This window comes from Macaca thibetana, chromosome 10, assembly GCF_024542745.1.
Source record: "Macaca thibetana thibetana isolate TM-01 chromosome 10, ASM2454274v1, whole genome shotgun sequence".
Classification (NCBI taxonomy): domain Eukaryota; kingdom Metazoa; phylum Chordata; class Mammalia; order Primates; family Cercopithecidae; genus Macaca; species Macaca thibetana.
The window spans coordinates 74,637,965-74,657,857 of NC_065587.1; the positions used below are offsets into that span (position 1 = coordinate 74,637,965).

The 19,893-nt window shown below is 40.2% G+C and overlaps 2 protein-coding genes across 2 annotated transcripts in view; one reads left to right on the forward strand and one right to left on the reverse strand.

Annotated features, from left to right (window-relative positions):
• TRMT6 (tRNA methyltransferase 6 non-catalytic subunit) overlaps positions 1-19,893 on the reverse strand; it is a 267,426-nt gene that overhangs the window by 3,403 nt on the left and 244,130 nt on the right. Inside the window, exons 2-11 of the mRNA XM_050745273.1 lie at positions 9,841-10,096; positions 5,418-5,545; positions 3,749-3,858; positions 3,113-3,204; positions 2,898-2,981; positions 2,509-2,633; positions 1,381-1,739; positions 909-994; positions 209-311; positions 19-105 (exon numbers count right to left, since the gene is read on the reverse strand). Of these exons, the coding sequence (XP_050601230.1) occupies positions 19-105; positions 209-311; positions 909-994; positions 1,381-1,739; positions 2,509-2,633; positions 2,898-2,981; positions 3,113-3,204; positions 3,749-3,858; positions 5,418-5,545; positions 9,841-9,968 (1,302 nt within the window). The 5' untranslated portion in view covers positions 9,969-10,096. The remainder of the gene's footprint in view (positions 1-18; positions 106-208; positions 312-908; positions 995-1,380; positions 1,740-2,508; positions 2,634-2,897; positions 2,982-3,112; positions 3,205-3,748; positions 3,859-5,417; positions 5,546-9,840; positions 10,097-19,893) is intronic.
• Positions 10,187-19,893, forward strand: part of MCM8 (minichromosome maintenance 8 homologous recombination repair factor) — a 43,528-nt gene continuing 33,821 nt past the window's right edge. Inside the window, exons 1-7 of the mRNA XM_050745270.1 lie at positions 10,187-10,586; positions 11,560-11,712; positions 11,977-12,081; positions 13,805-13,887; positions 14,279-14,428; positions 16,334-16,437; positions 17,726-17,924. Of these exons, the coding sequence (XP_050601227.1) occupies positions 11,565-11,712; positions 11,977-12,081; positions 13,805-13,887; positions 14,279-14,428; positions 16,334-16,437; positions 17,726-17,924 (789 nt within the window). The 5' untranslated portion in view covers positions 10,187-10,586; positions 11,560-11,564. The remainder of the gene's footprint in view (positions 10,587-11,559; positions 11,713-11,976; positions 12,082-13,804; positions 13,888-14,278; positions 14,429-16,333; positions 16,438-17,725; positions 17,925-19,893) is intronic.

Sequence of the window (19,893 nt, forward strand, 5' to 3'; positions counted from 1 at the left end):
GGCTGTAAGAACACGTACCTGGTAATTTCTGAGCCAGGTCTCAGACAGCCTGAGGTTGATGACCCCTCCCCTCTCCCGCAGCTTTGTGTAGCATTCCAACAGAGGCTGCAGGCAAAAACAGAGTTCCGTTAAGAGCTACTTCCTGGGATGCAGTTTAGGAATCAACATTCAGACGTAAGAATTCCTGCCCATTCCATTCCAGTATTACCTCTTTGTACTGACAGTAGACCACGAATGGCCTTGAAGGGGCCACAAAGTCCAGCAAAGACAGCAGCAGGGGAGTGGGGTGGAAACGACTAGCTACAATTAAACTGTAAGGAAAATGTCAGACAAATTATTTCTCTCCCAAAGTGGAGCATGGGTTTTAAAATGCATTTAAAATGATCATGTATTTAATTTGCATGACTCACACAAAGAAGAGATTTAAATATAACATTCTAAAAATCTAAAACAGAATACAATCATGAGCTATTTCTTTCTAGGAAACACAAACTGGGTTAGAAGCTCTTGCGGTGCTTGGCAACTCTAAGTGGCATTTAATGACTTTCTTGATTTTTTTAAAAAAAATCACCTGGAAACAAATCCAACACTGCATATGCTGCTTTGTGGACATTTGTTATAGCCTGTGTCGCAGCATTTGAGTGCCCCATCCCCTGCGCCCAGTAGGACCACAAAGCCTGTTTTGATGCACTGTGATGGAGAAGGTTCAATTTCTTCTGAAATCCTGAAACTAGCATCATCAATTCCCCACCCCTGCCAGCCTCAGCCTCCTTTCTTTAAAAAACCCCCAAGACAAAATCCTCATCTCGGGTCCCACTAGAATCAAAGCAGACAAGAAGGGAATGCCAATCTGTCTGAAGCAGAGCCCACACGCGCGGAGGAGTCTCCTGCTGCTTCCATCAACGCACCCATCCGCGTTTCTTTCACTCAGCAGAGCGGCAGCCTCTAAATGTCTTTTCCTCTGCTCTTCTTGTCTCCTCTGTTTTTCCTGAATCTTCAAAAAGAAAAAGAAGAAACCAATGTACTGGGGTCAGTCAAATTTATGGAAATGCTCTGGTCTGTCAAAACATTTCAACAATATTTATCAACCTGGACTAAACCCATAGAAGGAGATTGTTTATAAGGAAGTTGAAAAAACACAAGAAGGCCTATATACTATAAAAACCATTATTAAGCTATCTATGCAATGCTTCTGTAACCTAAAGCTGCACCCCAAAGACTGAAATCACACGCTTGTGTACATGTACACACATTCATTCTGTTTTGATAGTTATCATCTTGGGAGCTAATACACTAAAGCCAAACCAAATCTCATGATTTAAGTGAAGTTAACTGAGGGCCTGAGATTACGGGGGTGGTGGGGACTCTTGGCATCCTTACATAATCTTTTTTGCTTCCTCTCTCTTTAGGCCCCTTATGTTCTGGATCTTGAGAAATGGTTTCCATTGTTTCCTGGTCTTCCGGGTGGTTGCTCTCTGGGGCCTCTGCCATGCTGTCTTCATTCTCTTGTTCAGAAGCCTGTTTTTCCTCCAGTGTGCCATTACTTCCTTCAACCAAAGCACTGTCTTTTGGCTCTGAAGATAACATCTCGGCAGAAAATGTTCCATGTAGAAGACTGTCCACTTTGTTGAGGGGGAATTCATAAAGACCATTGAGAAAAGATTTGGGAAATCCAAAACATGCTGTTGCTGCCCGAACAGGTCCACCTCCAGGGTATAGCTGAATAATGGAGCCAAAACCTGAACAGATAAAAGAAACAAATATCTGCCCATGGAGTGACGCTAGACTATGCAAACCCTCAGTGAGTCCTCCACAGTAATGAGACTGAAGGTCTTTCTATTAATACTTTATTCACAGGCTGAAGAATGGTGCAGCTCCTCAGGGAGTCTGTTTGGAGTCTATGAGTATTACCAGTGGAGGTAATATAATTCTAAAGCAGATAGCAGGAAGTCTCAAAGAAGCTTATCCCCCACTTGATACTACTGTAAAACCCTGTGTCTGCAAATTTGGTTGTTACATGATTGGTGATTGACTCTGCTTCCCCTCACTCCGATCCTCATATGGAGCAGTTACAGGTTCTTATCTTCTATGTGGTCAGAAAAGAAACAGACAAATCAGACTATGCTGTATTCTTCCAGAGAGAATACATGCTTAGTAATTTTCCCACTCACTCCCTTCAATTTAGGCCCAATGAAATGAGCACCATCTACCCAGTTTACTAAAATCACTGTCCTGAAAGCCCTAGCAAGCCACAGGCTCCAGCATCACGCCCACTGACAGTGAAGCTAGAAAGGACAATCGCCATGGGTCAGGGGTACCCATGGGTGGGGTGCTGGGTGATGGAGACTGCGTAAGAAGGTCCCCAGGCTAGGAGCTGTGCAGGTTCACCCAAGTCACTTCGTTAACCCTGAAGTAATTCAATCTGGCTTTCCATGAGTTTACGTTTTTGGACCGCCTTTACTCACATCAGGGTGGAGTTTTGTTGAAAATGGAAATATTAAGTCTCACCTCCCATTCGTTCCATCATTGCACCCAGCACCAAGCCTGCACACGTTTCCATCACAATCATTTTGTTGCCAGCACGGATATTTCCCAACGTCAACATCTGGGCTAGTGTATCGTATCTCATGTGGCTAAAGTAAAAACAATAATTCATTCATTTTTAGCTAAGTGAAGCCTACTATTTGAATCATCATTTTTCAAGTTTTGTTTGCTTTATGAAAATTATGTTGATAAGATTATTGATTGCTTTGGAGGCGACAGTAAAAGGACTTACAATTTAGGAGGTAGGAGGATACTTTATGCAGGTGAGCAAGTTTTTTCATTTTACTTAAAATCATGACTTTCTTAAAGACATAGTTCCCCCACTTATACTTTTGAAAGGAAACAAAGCGTACTTAATTTTTCCAGGTTCTCTTGCATAATACATAATTGAAAGAATACGGGTGGATGGCTTCACAACAGTAATGATGGCTTCATATCTGGGGGAAGAAAAAACAGAACACTGACTTGAAAAAATGACTTAAAATATTTTATTTGTAATAAAATATATGTTTTATAAACACATAAAAAAGTTTAATATTATCAGCCTTTAAAAATAAAAACCACTTACTTTTTTTTCTTCTTTTTAATATATTTATCTTGAGCAAATTCTGTCTTGTCTCGGAACGTTGTACTATTTTCAATTAACTGCTGAACTATTTCCTATAAGAAAAGGAGCAAGTAGATTTTCTGAAACTTTACTTTCACAAAACAAGTAACTTCCAAAGGCTTCTTACCCAAGAATGGATCCAATGGTCTGATTCTCCAATCCCTTTTCCACAGAAGTCCAAATAGATGAACTTTGTATTTCTATACTCTATTTGGAATTTATAATAAAATACAAGTACTTTATAACTCCATTTAAACCAACGTAAAAGAACAGAGATATTCAATAAAGGGAGAAGAGAGGTAAAGGAAACTAATTTCTGAAGACACTGGCTGAAAACATTACCGAAAATGAACAAAGTTAAATCCTGATATGCACTGTTATTACATTCTCTACCACTAATATTAGTAATGTCATTCACTTATATTCCTGTATGTAAGACATAAAATCTTTGAAATGTTGAGTTACATGTACATTTCAACCTATTTCTATCAAAGCTATAACTTTTTTTTTTTTTAACTTAGGTACAGTCTGCTTTAAAAACCAGTTTCCTAAATGCCAACCAGACAAAAACAAAACTAAAAATCCTTTGAATATTACCTCTCCTTTAATGCCCTTGTCCTTCAAAGCTTTTATGTCATCTTGAGTAAGTTTCTGAGATTTCCCATCATCAACTATATTTCGATTATCAGTGCCCGCTTCTTTAGTCTCTAAGGAAAGAAATTGCTCTATTGACATTTATGGTCTGAAATTATTTGACACTTTCTTTTTTGAGTTCATATCCACATCCAGTCCATCAGCCACTGAAGTCTGGCCTCCCGGCTGCACTGCTCCCATCACACCATCCTTTCCTGCCAAAACTACTCCAAGCCTCTAAGTCATCTTCCCACTCCCAGCCTTGCCCCACTACTATCCACCTGGATGCCAGAGTGCTCTCTGTTTAAATGCAATTTGACTTATCTATCCCATGTTTAAAACCATACAGTGGCTTCCCATAGCAATGAGAATACATTCCAAAGATGACCTGCAAGGCCATCACTGATCTGGCCCCTGCCTATTGTTCCTGGCCTGATCTCTTGACACCTTAGCTTCAGTCACAATGGCTTTCTTTCTGTTCCTTGAACACACCCAGCAAGGTCCCACAGCAGGCTTTTGGCACCTGCTGCTTCCTCTGCCTGGAAAGTTCTATGACAGATGTCTGAGTGGCTGGATCCTTTCTATCACTTGAAGCTGAGCTCATTCTCTTGCTTTACCAAATTAGCACACGCCCCTGCTTTATTATCTTCATAGCATGTGTCACTTTACCATAAGAAATCATGCTGTTTGCTTGTCTACTTGATTATTTTTGGTGTTCCAACTGGTAAGTACATTTTATACGACAGTCTATCTTATGAACTGCTATAACTGCAGTGCCAAATTATACCTGGCATATATTTGGTGCTTAGTAAAAATATGGATATTAATTTAAATGTATCTAAATAACTGGTTTGACTCAAAAAACTTTAATAGTATTTATTTAACTTCAAATAATTACTTGTGTTTTAATTAATAAGATATTCTCAATGTTCATTTTAATAAATATTTAATTTTAATTAATAACAGCTTTTGGACAAGAGGTTGTTAAGAAATAATAATAGTAATAGCTAAAATTATGGGCCCTTACTAAAAGCAAGACACTATGGAGAACTTCCTATGAGCCATATCATTGAGCACTCAATACAACCTAGGCATTAAATATGTTTATAATTTTACATATATAAGGATGTAAGACTCACAGAACTCAAGTAAGTTGCCCAATGGTACAAGTCAAGTGATGAAGGTAGAAATTGAACTTAGTTGGATCCAAAACCAGACCTCTTAACCTCTACACCATACACTAACCACCTTACAGCTGTTACATAACTTCTGGGCACTGAAAGAACTTTACATATGTTCTTGCAATGACACAGAAATGACTCATAGGATTAAATGCCTGGTCCAAGGTCAGAGAACTCCACATATGTTCTTGCAATGACGCAGCAACGACTCATAGGATTAAATGCCTGGCCCAAGAGCAGAGAACCATTTAATGGTGGCCTGGAGACAGAATCCAGGTTATCTCAGGGCCAAAGGTAGTACTTGCTTCACTCCACTAAGCTGCAGTTCTTAGACTATGAGTTAAGATTTCTTTTGGGGTAGCATTGTCTAGCACTTGGGAATTAGGTGGAGGTTGAGATGTTTCTGACTAGTCAGTTGGACAGCATCTATTTCACGTATCCAAAATGTGCACCTGCAGTAGGCTCTTCCCTCTTCTTCTTGGGCTGTAGACTTCCTCCACTGGTCACTTCAAATGTGGTTCCATAACTATGGCCAATGACGTTATCCAGGTAGAACCACTGTTTTTCGAAAGTTACTTTTCTAGGGAAAAAAAGCAATCAATTAACTGAATATCTTTTGTATTCAGTACAGAAAAGATGTGTTCACTAGTTTATTTCAAAAGTGGTCTCCACAATGGAGGCTCAGCAGCATTATCTCTGAACATAAAGCAACAAAGGAACTAGGGAGAACCTGGTTGGGATAGAGACATACAATTAATGAATAAGCCACAAGAACACTGAATTTTGGAAAGGGGAAGCAAAGACAGAAGACATTCCTCTTCTGGTACACTGGGCTGACCCCAGTTTGCATGTCTACCAGAATGTCCAAACTCGCTGGCTCTGCAGATAGCCTGAATGGTAGACAGGATCCCCAAAATTGCCAGGCCTGGACATACACTGTGACAACTCTTGCAACTTACCCCAGAAAATCTCAAAACTGAACAATCATTGAAGTAACAAGGATTTAACAAATTTCCTGGGCTTGGTCTGATTGGCCATTTTATTTGAAAATTATCTAATAAAAGCAAATTATACTTGCAAATTAACACTGACAATCTACACACTTGGAAATGGAGCCTAACACAGACAATGCTCTACTGAGGACCAGGCAACTTGAGGTTTTCCTATGACACAGATTTTTTATCTTATTGCAATTTAAAAGGGAAATCCCACAGGAACACAATCTTTTCTTCTCAAAAGAAGAAAACTAACATCTGCTGAGTGTCAATCAGGGGCTAGGCAGTGTGTGCTAGGTGTGATTCACACTTTTTGATTTAATTCTCATGGTAATTCTGGGACATAGCTCTTTCCAGAAGAGCAATCCGAGGCCCAGGGAGAAGTATCTTGTCCAAGATTCACAGTTGCAAGGTGTTGTTGGAGCTGGGATTCAAATCCAAATCTGTGTCTAAACCCAAGCCTCACTCTTTCCACTATACCACACAGTCTACTCCAGCAAAGACCTAAGGACCTTAGAAAGCCCACCTAGCTTCAGGACATGGCCCATGTGCACAGAACACTGAATTCTGGGAATCATGTAGTGGTTAATTCTGTTTGTGCCCCATCCCACTCCTTCTCTTCCTCTCTCTGTGCCACCAGGAAGCTATGACAGAATATACTGCCACATCACCCACACTTCCGTGTCAGAGGCTTACCACCATTGCTGGTCTCTGGGTGTATCACCTTTATTGGTTCCCTAAATCCTGCCACACTTTTGCGTCACATCTTCATTAAAGCTTACTCAAACCATCTGAGGGAAATCCTGTAAGATCATAAGTGATTCAGATATGGCCAATTCTTGTTATTTGCTGGGTCCCTAGATACTTACATACGACAGAATGTAACAGACACTCAAAATATTTGCTAACGTAAATCTCCTCAGATGTTGCAATTCAGCTCAGCCCAGATGTGCACCCCCACCCTCATCCTTCAGTCACCCAGGTGCTACTGAAACACTGGATCTGGCCAGGAGTGGTGGGTCACACTTGTAATCCCAGAACTGTGGGAGGCCGAGGCGGGTGGGTCACTGGAGTCCAGGAGTTTGAGACCAGCCTGGCTGACAGGAAAAACTCCGTCTCTACAAAAAATGCAAAAATCAGCTGGGTGTCGTGGCATACACTTGTAATCCCAGCTACTTAGGAGGCTGAGGCAGGAGTGTCACTTGGGTTCAGGAGTTTCTCTACAAAAAGTACACAAATTAGTTACTGAGGAGGCTGAGGTGGAAGGATTACTTGAGGTGGAAGGATTGCTTGAGCCCAAGAGGCAGCGGTTGCAGTGAGCCAAGATCACACCACTACACTCTAGCCTGGGTGAACGAGTGAGATCCCGTCTCAAAAAAGAAACAAACAAACAAACCAAACAAAAATACTGGATCTGAGATAGGTGGGTTTACCTCTCTGCAAGCCTATGTGATATACAGAGGGGATGATGAGTGTCACTTAAAACTGGCTGGTTTGACAGGTCAGGTCACTGCCCCTGGTCAGTCATGTGCGGCCCAGTAAGAGGGATGAGGAGGCCACGTCTTCACTGGGAAGGAGTAGGATTTGCAGAGTCTACTTTTCTGAGAGCCTGGACTGTTTTTTGCCCAACCAGATGAGTGTAGCCCCAAGGGTGATGAGGGAGTCTGACCTGGGATGCAGTTGAGCTTAGAGAGTCATTTTCTAAATAAAATGGAAACTGCCACTATGACTTCTGTGAAGAAGAGGGCCTGATGAAAAGTATTTCCAAATAAATGTTTAGGGCAGTGGTCCCCAACCCTTTTGGCACCACAAAAGGGGAAGGTCAGACACACTGGTTCATGCCTGTAATCCCAGCACTCTGGGAAGCCGAGGTGGCCGGAATTACTTGAGCCCAGGAACTGGAGACTAGCCTAGATAACATAGTGAAACTCTGTCTCTACAAACAAAATTAATTAATTAGTTTAAAAAAGAAAAAAAAGAAGAAGAATTTAAAAATAGTTAAAGGTTGGTGCAGGAATTACATTTCTGGATTAAAAAAAAAAAACACACACCCCTCATAAAAGAAACTTTTTTTCTTTACTAAATTAGTGCCTGTGCAAAAAGCTTGGTTATCACCAGCTTAGTGCTCTGGAGACTTGTTTCTTCACTATTTTATAATGCCTGTTTCACCTTAAATACCAATTAACGGTTTGCTTAAACCAGGAGTAAATGAGTTCATCTGAAGTAAGTACTTATCAGAAATTCCAAATCTCATACTTCTTAGTCTGCAGAAAGCTGTTCTCCTGACATTGCATTCAACTTATCTCTGTCAAAAGTAATCCAATAACCTAGCTCAAAAGAAACTGTGGCCGGGCGTTGTGGCTCACATCTGTAATCCCAGGACTTTGGGAGGCTGAGGCAGGTGGATCACCTGAGGTCAGGAGTTCGAGATCAGCCTGGCCAACATGGTGAAACTCCATCTCTACTAAAAATACAAAAAAAAAAAAAAAAAAAAATTAGCCGGGCATGGTGGTGAGAGCCTGTAATCCCAGCTACCTGGGAGGCTGAAGCAGGAGAATCGCTTGAACCCAGGAGGCAGAGGTTGCAGTGAACCGAGATCACACCATTGCACTCCAGCCTGGGTGACAACAGCGAAATTCCTTCTCCAAAAAAAAAAAAAAAGAAAAGAAAAAAGAAGAAGAAACTGTGGTTAGCCAGGTGCTGTGGCTCCTGTCTATAATCCCAGCACTTTGGGAGGGTGAGCGGATCACTTCAGGTCAGAAGTTCGAGACCAGCATGGCTAACATGGTGAAACTCTGTCTCTACTAAAAATACAAAAATTAGCCGGGCATGATGGTGCCCGAGTCCCAGCCACTAGGGAGGCTGAGGCAGGAGAATCGCTTGAACCCAAGAGGCAGAGGCTGCAATGAGCTGAGACTGCACTACTGCACTCCAGCCTGGGTGACAGAGCGAGACTCCGTCTCAAAAACAAAAAAAAAACTGTGGTTATATTTCTCAGATAAATTAATCCAAATATCCCAATAAATTTTCACCATTAATAAGCTCTTAGGACTTAGCAACCTCACCAGCCCTTTCAGAAAGTTTTCAAAATCCCACTTCTCTACTATTATAAAACAGTGATACTAGTCAGCGGGTACACAAACCAAACCTAATTTCGAGTTCTGAGGCCTTGAGCAAATTGCTTTTTAGCAATTTTCCCAGCTTTGAATCCTTTGGTGAGTAAAACGAGGGAAACTCAAAGCAATTCCACACTCTATGGTGAATTGTCTCTTTCATCTATTCTGTGTATCCTGTTTGGGTAGAGAAGAGGATGGAAAGCCAGACTAGGTAGGAGAGGTTTCATTTTTTTGTGGGATAGACCCTGACTGAAGGATTAAGGAGGAAGGAGGATCTATGGTGGGAAAAAAGGCGGAACCTGAAGGAGACTCTGGGAGACAAGGATGAGATCCCAGAGTGAAGAAAGGAGGGAGTGTCTGTGGAAAGACAGTGAAGATCCCAAGGTCTTAGGGAAAGAACTTCAGGACAGGTGATTAGGGGTGTGGAGAGGGAGGCCTTGGCACCCTAGGGCCAAGAATGGAATTCTGGGGAAGGAACCCTGTGGAAAGACTGAAAAGGATGCTGAAGGTGGACAGCCAGATATGAAACCATGGAGGGGGCTCTGGGAAAACAGGAAGGTTAGGGGAGATTATGAGGTTCGAGGACGGGATCCTGGTGGAAAAGCCTTCTGTGACAGAAAGATCCGAGGAGACGAGGGCGGGGAATGGGGACCGAGAGAGCCAAGAACTGCACCCTGGCGGGAGAGGTCTGTGGAGAGACCTGGAGGGAGGGGGTATCTACAAGGTGGGGGTGGGAGACCCCTAAAGTCAGCGATCTGACTTACTTTCTCCGCTGGACTTGTACTGCTTTAAACACATCTTCACGTTTCAGCACCACGAAGTCGCCGTCGCGGATGCGGTGGTCTCCGGGATGCTGTGGCTGTGGGCTCGGCTGCTCTCCTGAGCCCTCCATGACGCTCAGCCGGTCGCCGTGCTCCACGGCGTCTCGCCCCTCCTCCTCGGTTGTAGCCACCGCCAGCCTCACTTCCCACAGCCTGGCGCACTAGGAGCCCGCCGACCGGCACCGCCCCCACGTGTTACACGCCGCTTCCGCTTTCCGGTCCAGACCTCAAGACCGCTTCCGGGAGCCTCTCGGCTTCCGTCGGGCCAAACTCCTTGATTGGCTGCACTCCGCCCCTCCCCTCCCGTCTTGCCGCTTCTTTGAGCGGAAGTTGGATCATTGAGGCGCCAAAAAAGAATTTAGGGGAACACCTGATTTTCGCTTGAGGCACGATTGCGGCGCTGTACGCTACAGATACTTTCTGGAAGCTGCGGTGGGGAAACTGAGTTTCCCGAGCCGTTGAGAAAGATGGGATTCAGCACCGCGCGGGGACCACAGGAAAGCTGCGGCTGAAGAGAACCGCGGACTTGGCAGGAGCCGCCTGAGGAGCTTAGATCTCGGAGACTCTTAGTCCCGTTGTGCTTCTCTACGGGACGAGGGGAGGGAGAATCCGGCCGGACAGATCTGCGCGTATCCTGGAGCCGGCCCAGTTGTGAACTAGGAGAAGTTTGGGACCTCTGTCCCAAGCAAGTAAGAACTTAGCCTTAGGAGACGTAAATAAAGTAGTAAAGAAGCACAACTACCCAACTGTTATTTTTTACTCGTTCTCCGGTCCTACCTCTTACGTCTTTTGAATTTGTTACAATTCTCAGCGTATTGTCTCGTTTGAGAAGGGTATGGCACACAGCGTTGTTGAAGGAGCGCCTCAGCTTGGGAGCCTGAAAGAGTTTTATCTCTGTACTGTCAACAGACAACTTTGATCTTGATCTGTTTGCTTAATTTCTTTGAGCATCAGTTTTATAATGCGTAATGCCTAGTTAATTATCGGAGCTCTGTCATGCCGTTAAATCGTGAACTTCGTCGTTACTAACTTGTTTTATTAACTAAACCCCTTTTAAGTAAGGATTTGGATAGGTTATTTTATAATGAATTGCAGTGCAGTGTACAGGTATATCTTTATTGTATAGTTAGGGTATGAATCATTTTTAAGTAGATTTGTATTTTAAAAGAACGATTTTGGATTTACAGAAAAATTGCACAAAAAGTGAATGTGACACTGCAGGATTGACTGTAAGAAGCTATGATGATGTATCCCTAGTGTCTCACAGGCCAGAATTATGTTCATCCTGTCCTGCCCTATAATAATAAGTCTCAAATACTGCGAATAAGTTTTCGTAGAGTTAATTACCTGTCCTATTTTCATTTCTGTGATGGGTACTTCTTGTAAACAGGTACAGTACCTGTCCTTATTTTTAACCTATGAGCGTCTAGTATACTTAAACCATATTTAATAGTTATTAAACTATTATGGCATACCTTAAAAAGCGATAGAGATTAGAAACTTAACTTGGGTCTTGTATCACAGGTGCACAACTTTGCAAGCCTGTTTGCTAGTCTTGAACCTAGAATACATTAATTTTTCCTTTTTTATTACATTAATACATTTTTAGGAGCACTTTTCCTTATAGTTTTGGTGAAGACCTTTTTAATATCTGTCTTTTAGAAGAGATGAATAGAGAGTATAGAGGCAGAGGATTTGGACGAGGAAGATTTCAAAGCTGGAAAAGAGGAAAAGGTGGCGGGAACTTCTCAGGAAAATGGAGAGAAAGAGGACACAGACCTGATCTGAGTAAAACCACAGGAAAACATACTTCTGGTAGGTGAGGTCAATGATTGATGAATTTTTTTCACTTAATGAAGGAAGCAATTCGTGTCTATCATACAAGGCGGTTTATCTCATGCTTCGGTTTGTCTTTTATTTCATGCTACTCCTTAGTAAGTATTTGAACATAGACGTCCCAGATTCTTACTCGAACCTCTAATTTGGATATTCTATTAATGAGAGTCTCATTTGGAAAGAGAAGCACATTGGAAAAATGTTGACTCTGTTTCTACCAACCTAGTATTTTATTTTTTTCAGAACAAACCCCACAGTCTTTGCTTTCAACAAAGACCCCACAGTCAATGCAGTCAACATTGGATCAGCTCATACCATATAAAGGCTGGAAGCTTTATTTCTCTGAAGGTAGGGTTAAAAAAGTGCTAAAAAGCACCATAAATCATATTTTCTTAACTTGTCTTTGGATGCTATATCTTGTATTACTATAATTCACTTACTAACATATACCTGCTTTAATCTTAGTTCACCCAAACAATTAAATGATGTTTATGTTTCAAAAGCATTTTAGACTTTGTATCAGTCAGAAACCATACGGATATTTCAAAAAGGGGACTTAATACAAGAAATTGGATACAAAAATGGAAGACTGAAAGAGTAGAAAGGAAATACTGAGGTAACCCCCCAGAAAGTAGTAACTTGAGGAAGCAGCAACCATCCTTATAGCTAAGAGAATAAAAGAAGTTCTGAGGTTACCAGAATGTGGGAATTCAAAGGTTGGAGAGGTCACAGCATAGCTGTTATTTTGACTTTTGAGGGGCACCCTACAAACCTATGCTTAGACTTCTGAAGGCTACCTTACAGAGCTGTACTCAGACCACAAGGCAAATGAAGCTGCTTGCCACTGGTAACTGAGGGGGCATGACTCAGTGGTGCTTGGAACTGGAGGCTAACACTATCGTTATGCAGCTGCAGAGATGCTGAAAAAAATTGCAAACAATAAATTCCTTTCTCTCTTCCTGCCACCTTCTACACTCTAAAGTGCCTTCAACTGGCAGAATTAAAAGAGAATCTGAGACATGTAGGGTACAGATCTGAATTATAGCATCACAGAGCAGAAAGAACTGGGCTTGAAATCAAGGAACAATAACAAATAGAGCTTTGTGTAGAAACACAGGTAAGGAATCTCCCTTTGATAATTAAGAATACCAGTTAACCTACATCAGTCTGTATAGGTGCAGGGAACTGTCTTTTCTGTGCTCTTACAATACCCATTTGTTTCTTAGGACTCATCAGGGGTGTGTGTGTGTATACTTTTTTTTTAATCACTATATTGTTGAGGTCCAGGACCCTCCCGTACCAGGCACTCAGTAGTCATTTTGTGAATGAATAGAATACTTTACAAGTGTTTTCTTTATTGGAAACCTGTTCGTTTTTTTCCTTCAGTAGAATCTGTTTCATGAATGATCTTTTGTTCCTTAGGATGTATTAGTCACCAGCACTCACATTGTTCCCCTGGCAGGTAGCTCAGAACACTATAAGTGATTTTTGGACAGTCCTAAAGATGGAGTTCAAGCGGTGCCTTAGCCTTCACCATCTGTTCTTCCAAACTACTTTATTGTACTGTTCTTCTGTGAGAGACATATTTGAAAATGTAGAACTTTAGAGTGTAAAAAAAAAAAATGCTTTTCAGTTTGGCCACCACGGTCAAGCGTTGTTGGTCTGTCTCCTGATCTCAGGAAAGACTGTGATTGTCTTCAGTTCTGTTTCAGAATAAGAGCTTAGTTTATGTGTCTGGTTTTGACTTTATTGTAATTTTTGGTTTAAGCTTATTGTCTAAATTATTTGAACTAACATGTCCTGTTAGGTGTCAAAGATGCAAAACAAAGTTTCCCAGATAGTGGGGCTTTTAGAGAGAGAAGAGTTTCTGTCTGCATTTCACATTATGCAAACCTAAATTTGTTTTAGAATCTTAAGTTTACATTCTATACCAGTTTTTATATGAATGCAATCAAAATACAAAGCAATTAGAAAAAAATCATCTGCCATGTATATAGTGCTGCTTTTGTCTCATGAAAAATACGCATGTACATGTGTGATTATAGTGCTAATGCCATATTTGTTGGATTAGTTTACAGTGATAGCTCTCCTTTGATTGAGAAGATTCAAGCATTTGAAAAATTTTTCACAAGGCATATTTATTTGTATGACAAGGTAAGATTCCTCTACAGCAAAGCTGCCAGTCGTATGCCATCTTATCAATGTATTTGAGGTACTTGTGATTATGGTCACAGGCACTGGAGTCAGACTGCGTTGGTCGGCAGTACGGACTTTGATTAAATCAATTACTTCTCTGTGCCTCGGTTTTCTTTCATTTGGAGATAGAGGTATAGATACCTACCTTAAAGGATTGTTGAGAGGCATCAATACATTAATATATTTGAAATATCAGAACCATGCTTGGCACAAAGCTTATACTTATGGGGTACTTACCATTATCACATATAAACATTGTATGCTTTCTCAAAGTGTATAACAGAATGCTCAGTTAATGGTAATTGACTACAGAAAAGCAATTATTGTTTTCATACTTTCTATTTTATAGGATGAAATAGAAAGAAAGGGAAGTATTTTGGTGGATTTTAAAGAACTGATAAAAGACGATGAAGTAACTAACTTGATACCAGATACAGCAAATGAACTAAGAGATGCACCTGAGAAAACTTTGGCTTGCATTGGTTTGGCAATACATCAGGTAACTATATGTCTTATGCATACTTTTGTCTAAACTTTTTTAACGTTTGCACACACATGCACACCTTGTCTAAGTTTAAAGGAAGATTTTACAGTGACTGTACCTTCTATAAGAGATACTTAGCTTTTACGAAAAGATGTTGGCTAGAATTGAGAGGTTGCAATACCATTCTGAAAGATACCATTCATTCTATATACAACAGCTTATGTAATGAAATATTTACTTCTAACTCATTTGGATTTGCTTAATCTTGCTAAAGATTGTGCAGAAATTAAACCTTCCTTTCAAGAAGTTATACAGTCTCATAGGGAAGATAAGACAAGGAATCATGGTGTTATCAGTTATGATCTTAGAGCCAAAAAGAGCAACCTTAGATTTAGGTTCTGTGGCATGAGGCAAACCACTGAGTGTCCCTGTATGTCAAATGTGAATAACAATTTGTACTGTGCCTGCCTGAGTTTTTTTCAGGGTCAGGTAATACAACATATATGAAAACATTTTAAATTTTTTAAATTTTTAAAATTTATTTATTATTTATTTTTTTGAGGTGGAGTCTCGCTCTGTTGCCAGGCTGGAGTGCAGTGGCACGATCTCGGCTCACTGCAACCTCTGCCTCCCGGGTTCAAGTGATTCTCTTGCCTCAGCCTCCCAAGTAGCTGGGACTACAGGTGTGCATCACCATGCCCAGCTAAGTTTTGGATTTTTAGTAGAGATGGGGTTTAACCATGTTGACCAGGGATGGTCTCGATCTCTTGACCTTGTGATCCACCCGCCTCGGCCTCCCAGAGTGTTAGGATTACAGGCATGAGCCACCGTGCCCGGCCAAAAACATTTTTGAGGCTAGCAAGCAGATAAATGCTTCAAGGTAATGTGTAGTAAATCTCAGGACAGGCATACACAAAGTGCTGGGGCATTCAGAGGGGCATTCTCCTACCTCTTACATGTGCTATTCATTCAGCGTAGAATCCCCTTCCCCTCACATAGATTATTTGGGCCTAGCTCAGTTGTCTCTCTGTAAAACCTTTCTCGTGACAACTTTTCAAAACTTGCATGGTATTTTGTCTGTACATCTTTATGGTCCTTATAACAATTAACAGTTATATATATGCATCTTATTTTGCCTCTTAGGTTGTCAGCAAACTGCGGTGCACAAGTGGTATTAAATGTTTGTTTATTTGTTTATTTATTTGGAAATGGAGTTTTGTTCTTGTTGCCCAGGCTGGAGTGCAATGGTGTCATCTTGGCTCACTGCAACCTCTGCCTCCTGGGTTTAAGCGATTCTCCTGCCTCAACCTCCCAAGTAGCTGGGATTATAGGCATGCACCACCACGCTCAGTTGATTTTTGTATTTTTAGTAGAGATGGGGTTTCACCATGTTGGTCGGGCTGGTCTCAAACTCCTGACCTCAGGTGATCCACCCACTTTGGCCTCCCAAAGTGCTGGGATAACAGGTGTGAGCCACCGTGCCCAGCCTGTTTATATTATTTAATGTTAAATGCCAAGGGAGTGAGTATTAGGTATTTTAAAGGTCATTTTTATTTTCTCTGTCTTGACTGATCAGTGAATAAAGAGAAACAGGAATGCTTTCTTTTTTTTTAAATTAGAATCAAGAGGTGATGGTTTTTAGGACTACTATAAGGGCTTTTAATGTTAGGTTTAGTTGGGACAGAAAGTAGCAGACTGGGATGCTGGAGTTTTTCAGTCCAGGGACAGCAAAATCCAAAGTAAAAGATCCACTATAAAGTAAGTAGTCATAATTAAATATTAGATTTTTAAAGGACTGTTAAAGTTTTCTGTTTTTGTTCTGTTTCTGTCCATAAACTTTATATTCTCTATAAAAATAGAGTTCTGTATAAAGAGCATATTTTGTTTTCCAACTTCAGAGTAAACATCTGTCCTGTTTAGGTATTAACTAAGGACCTTGAAAGGCATGCAGCTGAGTTACAAGCCCAGGAAGGATTGTCTAGTGATGGAGAAACAATGGTAAATGTGCCACATATTCATGCAAGGTGAGGAATTTGACATATTAAATTACTATTACTTAGAATGGGACCTTGAAGGCCGTTTAAGAATGAGAACCCTCATTTTATAAGAACAAGGAAATCGGTAAAAAGGACATGAGTTCCTTGCCATCTCACTGATCATCACACTGAAGTAAACTCATTGAAAATTATTCAAAGACATCATGACAGATACTTCCTAAATAAGGAAGAAAATGTTGATTTTCTAACCTGCAAATTTTTGTAAACATTGATTTTGGATGTGAACTTATCAAGACCCTGCTGTGTAAGTTTAATAATCCATGTATGGGTTGAGTATCCCTAATCTGAAAATCTGAAATCTGAAATGCTCCAAAATTCAAAACTTTGAGCCCTGACATGACACTGAAAGGAAATGTTCATTGGAGCATTTCAGATTTTTGAATTAGGGATACTCAACTAGTAATATTGCCAATATTTGAAAGTCCAAAAAATCCAAAATACTTCTGGTCCCACACATTTTGGATAAGGGATATACTCAGTCTGTAATATACAAAGTGGTGTGTATTTTGTTCAATTATTAGGTTTCTATTAGATACAAGAGAATAAATGAAATTATTTTGTTTTTCTTGAATTCATCCTTAAGATTTTAAATTCATTAGAATTCATTATAAGTTAATCATCGGAGTTTTGTATTTCTTTTCCAGAATTTATAGAAGGCAATTTCCTAGCAGTTCTTTAAAAAGAACTTAGAAACCCAAAGGTTTTTAAATCTAGATTTTCCTTTTGGCATTATTTTTTTCCTTAAATTTTTTTTTTCTTTTTTCCTTGAGAACAGCCTGTGAGATAAGAAGAAAAAGGAAGATTTAGTGTTGTGTCTTTCTAAGCATGGTTTGGCTGGGCACGGTGGCTCACGCCTGTAATCCCAGCACTGGGAGTCTGAGGCAGGCGGATCACTAGGTCAAGAGATCGAGACCATCCTGGCCAACATAGTGAAACCCCATCTCTACTAAAAATACAAAAATTAGCTGGGTGTGGTGGCACGCACCTGTAATCACAGCTACTCGGGAGACTGAGGCAGGAGAATCGCTTGAACCCGGGAGGCAGAGGTTGCAGTGAGCCGAGGTCGCACCACTGCACTCCACCCTAGTGACAGAGCGAGACTCTGTCTCGAGAAAACAAAACAAAACAAGAATGGTTTAATTCTTGTGAGATTTCTGATATATCAAAAGGATGATTTGGTTTGAGAATTCCATAGTTACTCCTAAAAGAAACTTGTGAAAATATAAAAAACATCAAGTTTCTGTTTTGTCTTTAGGGTGTACAACTATGAGCCTTTGACACAGCTCAAGAATGTCCGAGCAAATTACTATGGAAAATACATTGCTCTAAGAGGGACAGTGGTTCGTGTCAGTAATATAAAGCCTCTTTGCACCAAGATGGCTTTTCTTTGTGCTGCATGTGGAGAAGTTCAGAGTTTTCCTCTTCCAGATGGAAAATACAGTCTTCCCACAAAGGTAATATGTTCTTGAACTGCTTCTTTATTTATCTTGGTAAAGAAGGCAAATCAGAATACAGAAAACATTTCCCAATGTTCCTAAACACAGAGCTTATTTTTATTTTTTATTTTTTATTTTCTGCTTTTATATTATGAAATACTTCAGGGTAAGAAAAATATAGAAATAAATAAAACATTCCACTACTCGTAACCCCGAATTTACGTTTTTCAGCTCCAAATACATTTTTTAATGATATAAAGCATTACTGGCACAATTAGTGTCTGTGTTTTACCCTTTACCTGTACCATTCCCAGGGATGATCATTATCCTGAAGTTATTATAATATGCATCTCTTCCATTCATATTTCTGTTGACTTCTAGGTATACACACCAAGTTTTTTTTTTTTCGCTTTATTTCTTCTACTATTTAGAAGTGATGGGTTTTTTAAAATCTTTATTAGCCTTTATTAAACTAGATTTTAAAACTATGGAAAAGTGCAGAGAATAGTGTAATTAACATTTATCTACTCTATGATTTGGCAAATATTAATGTTTTGTTGTTTTAGTTTAATTTGTAACAAAAATATGGTTACATAGTTAAAGTTGAAGTCTCTCTGTTCTCAGTTTTATTCCCTTTATTTGCTCCCCAGATGCAACCACTATTCTGAAATTGGCGTGTGTTCTTCAAGTTTACATTTTTATTCTTGACTATGTATGTAGAGTTAGTTTTTTGTATTGCGTTTACGTAAATGGTATACTGAATGTAACATGCAGCTGTTTTTTTACTTGGTTATTTTGAAGTTCTACCTATTTTAATACATATCGAATTCTTTCATTTTTACTGTTGTGGAGTGTTGCTTTAAATAAATAGCCACTATTCATCCATTTTCCTGGAGGTAGACAATTGTGCTCTTTCCAGTTTTTTATAATTACAAATGATACTACAGAGAACATTCTTGTACATGTTTCCTTAGCAGAGGAACACTAAGTTGTAGGCTGCACTTTTTTTTTTTTTTTGAGACGGAGTCTTGCTCTGTTGCCCAGGCTGGAGTGCAGTGATGAGATCTCGGCTCACCGCAACCTCCGCCTCCCGGGTTCAAGCAATTCTTCTGCCTCAGCCTCCTGAGTAGCTGGGACTACAGGCACGCGCCACCATGCCTGGCTAATTTTTCTATTTTTAGTAGAGACAGGGTTTTACTATGTTGGCCAGGCTGGTCTCAAACTCCTGACCTCGTGATCCGCCTGCCTCAGCCTCCCAAAGTGCTGGGATTGGCCGGCTGTACTTATTTTTAACTGCATTAGGTGTTACCAAATTACTTTCCAGGGTATTGTTCCCAACTTAAATCCCTGCTGGTAGTGTTAAGCAGTTACCATTTCTCCATACTTTCAGTAACACTTGGTATTGTTAGACTTGTACATTTTTGACAGTTTGGTAGGTGTAAATAATATTGCATTTATAATGTGAATTTTTCTGATTTCTGTTGTGGTTGAGCATCTTTTCATATCTTTACTGGCCATTCAGTTTCTTTCTTTATTGAGTTTTCTATTTATATCTAATGTTCATTTTCCTGTTTATTGGTTTATTCTTTAATTTTGTGTTTTAGAGATGGTGTCTCATTCTGTTGCCCAGGCTGGAGTGTAGTGACATGATCATAGCTCATTGCAACCTTGAACTCCTGGGCTCAAGTGATCCTCCCATCTCAGCTTCCCAAGTAGTTGGGACTACACTGTGCCCGGTTCTATTAGTTTATTGATAGGAGTTCTTTATACATTCTAGATACTAATTATTGTTGATTATGTACATTAGATATTTTCTGCCTGTCTTTGGTTTGTCTTTTAACTTTGTGGGTTTTTTTATTGTACAGTTTTACATTTTGACATCAAATTGTTATCTTTTCTTCCATAACTTGTACATTTTATGCCCTGCTTAAGAAGCCATTCTTCGGCTGGGCGTGGTGGCTCATGCCTGTAATCTCAGCACTTTGGG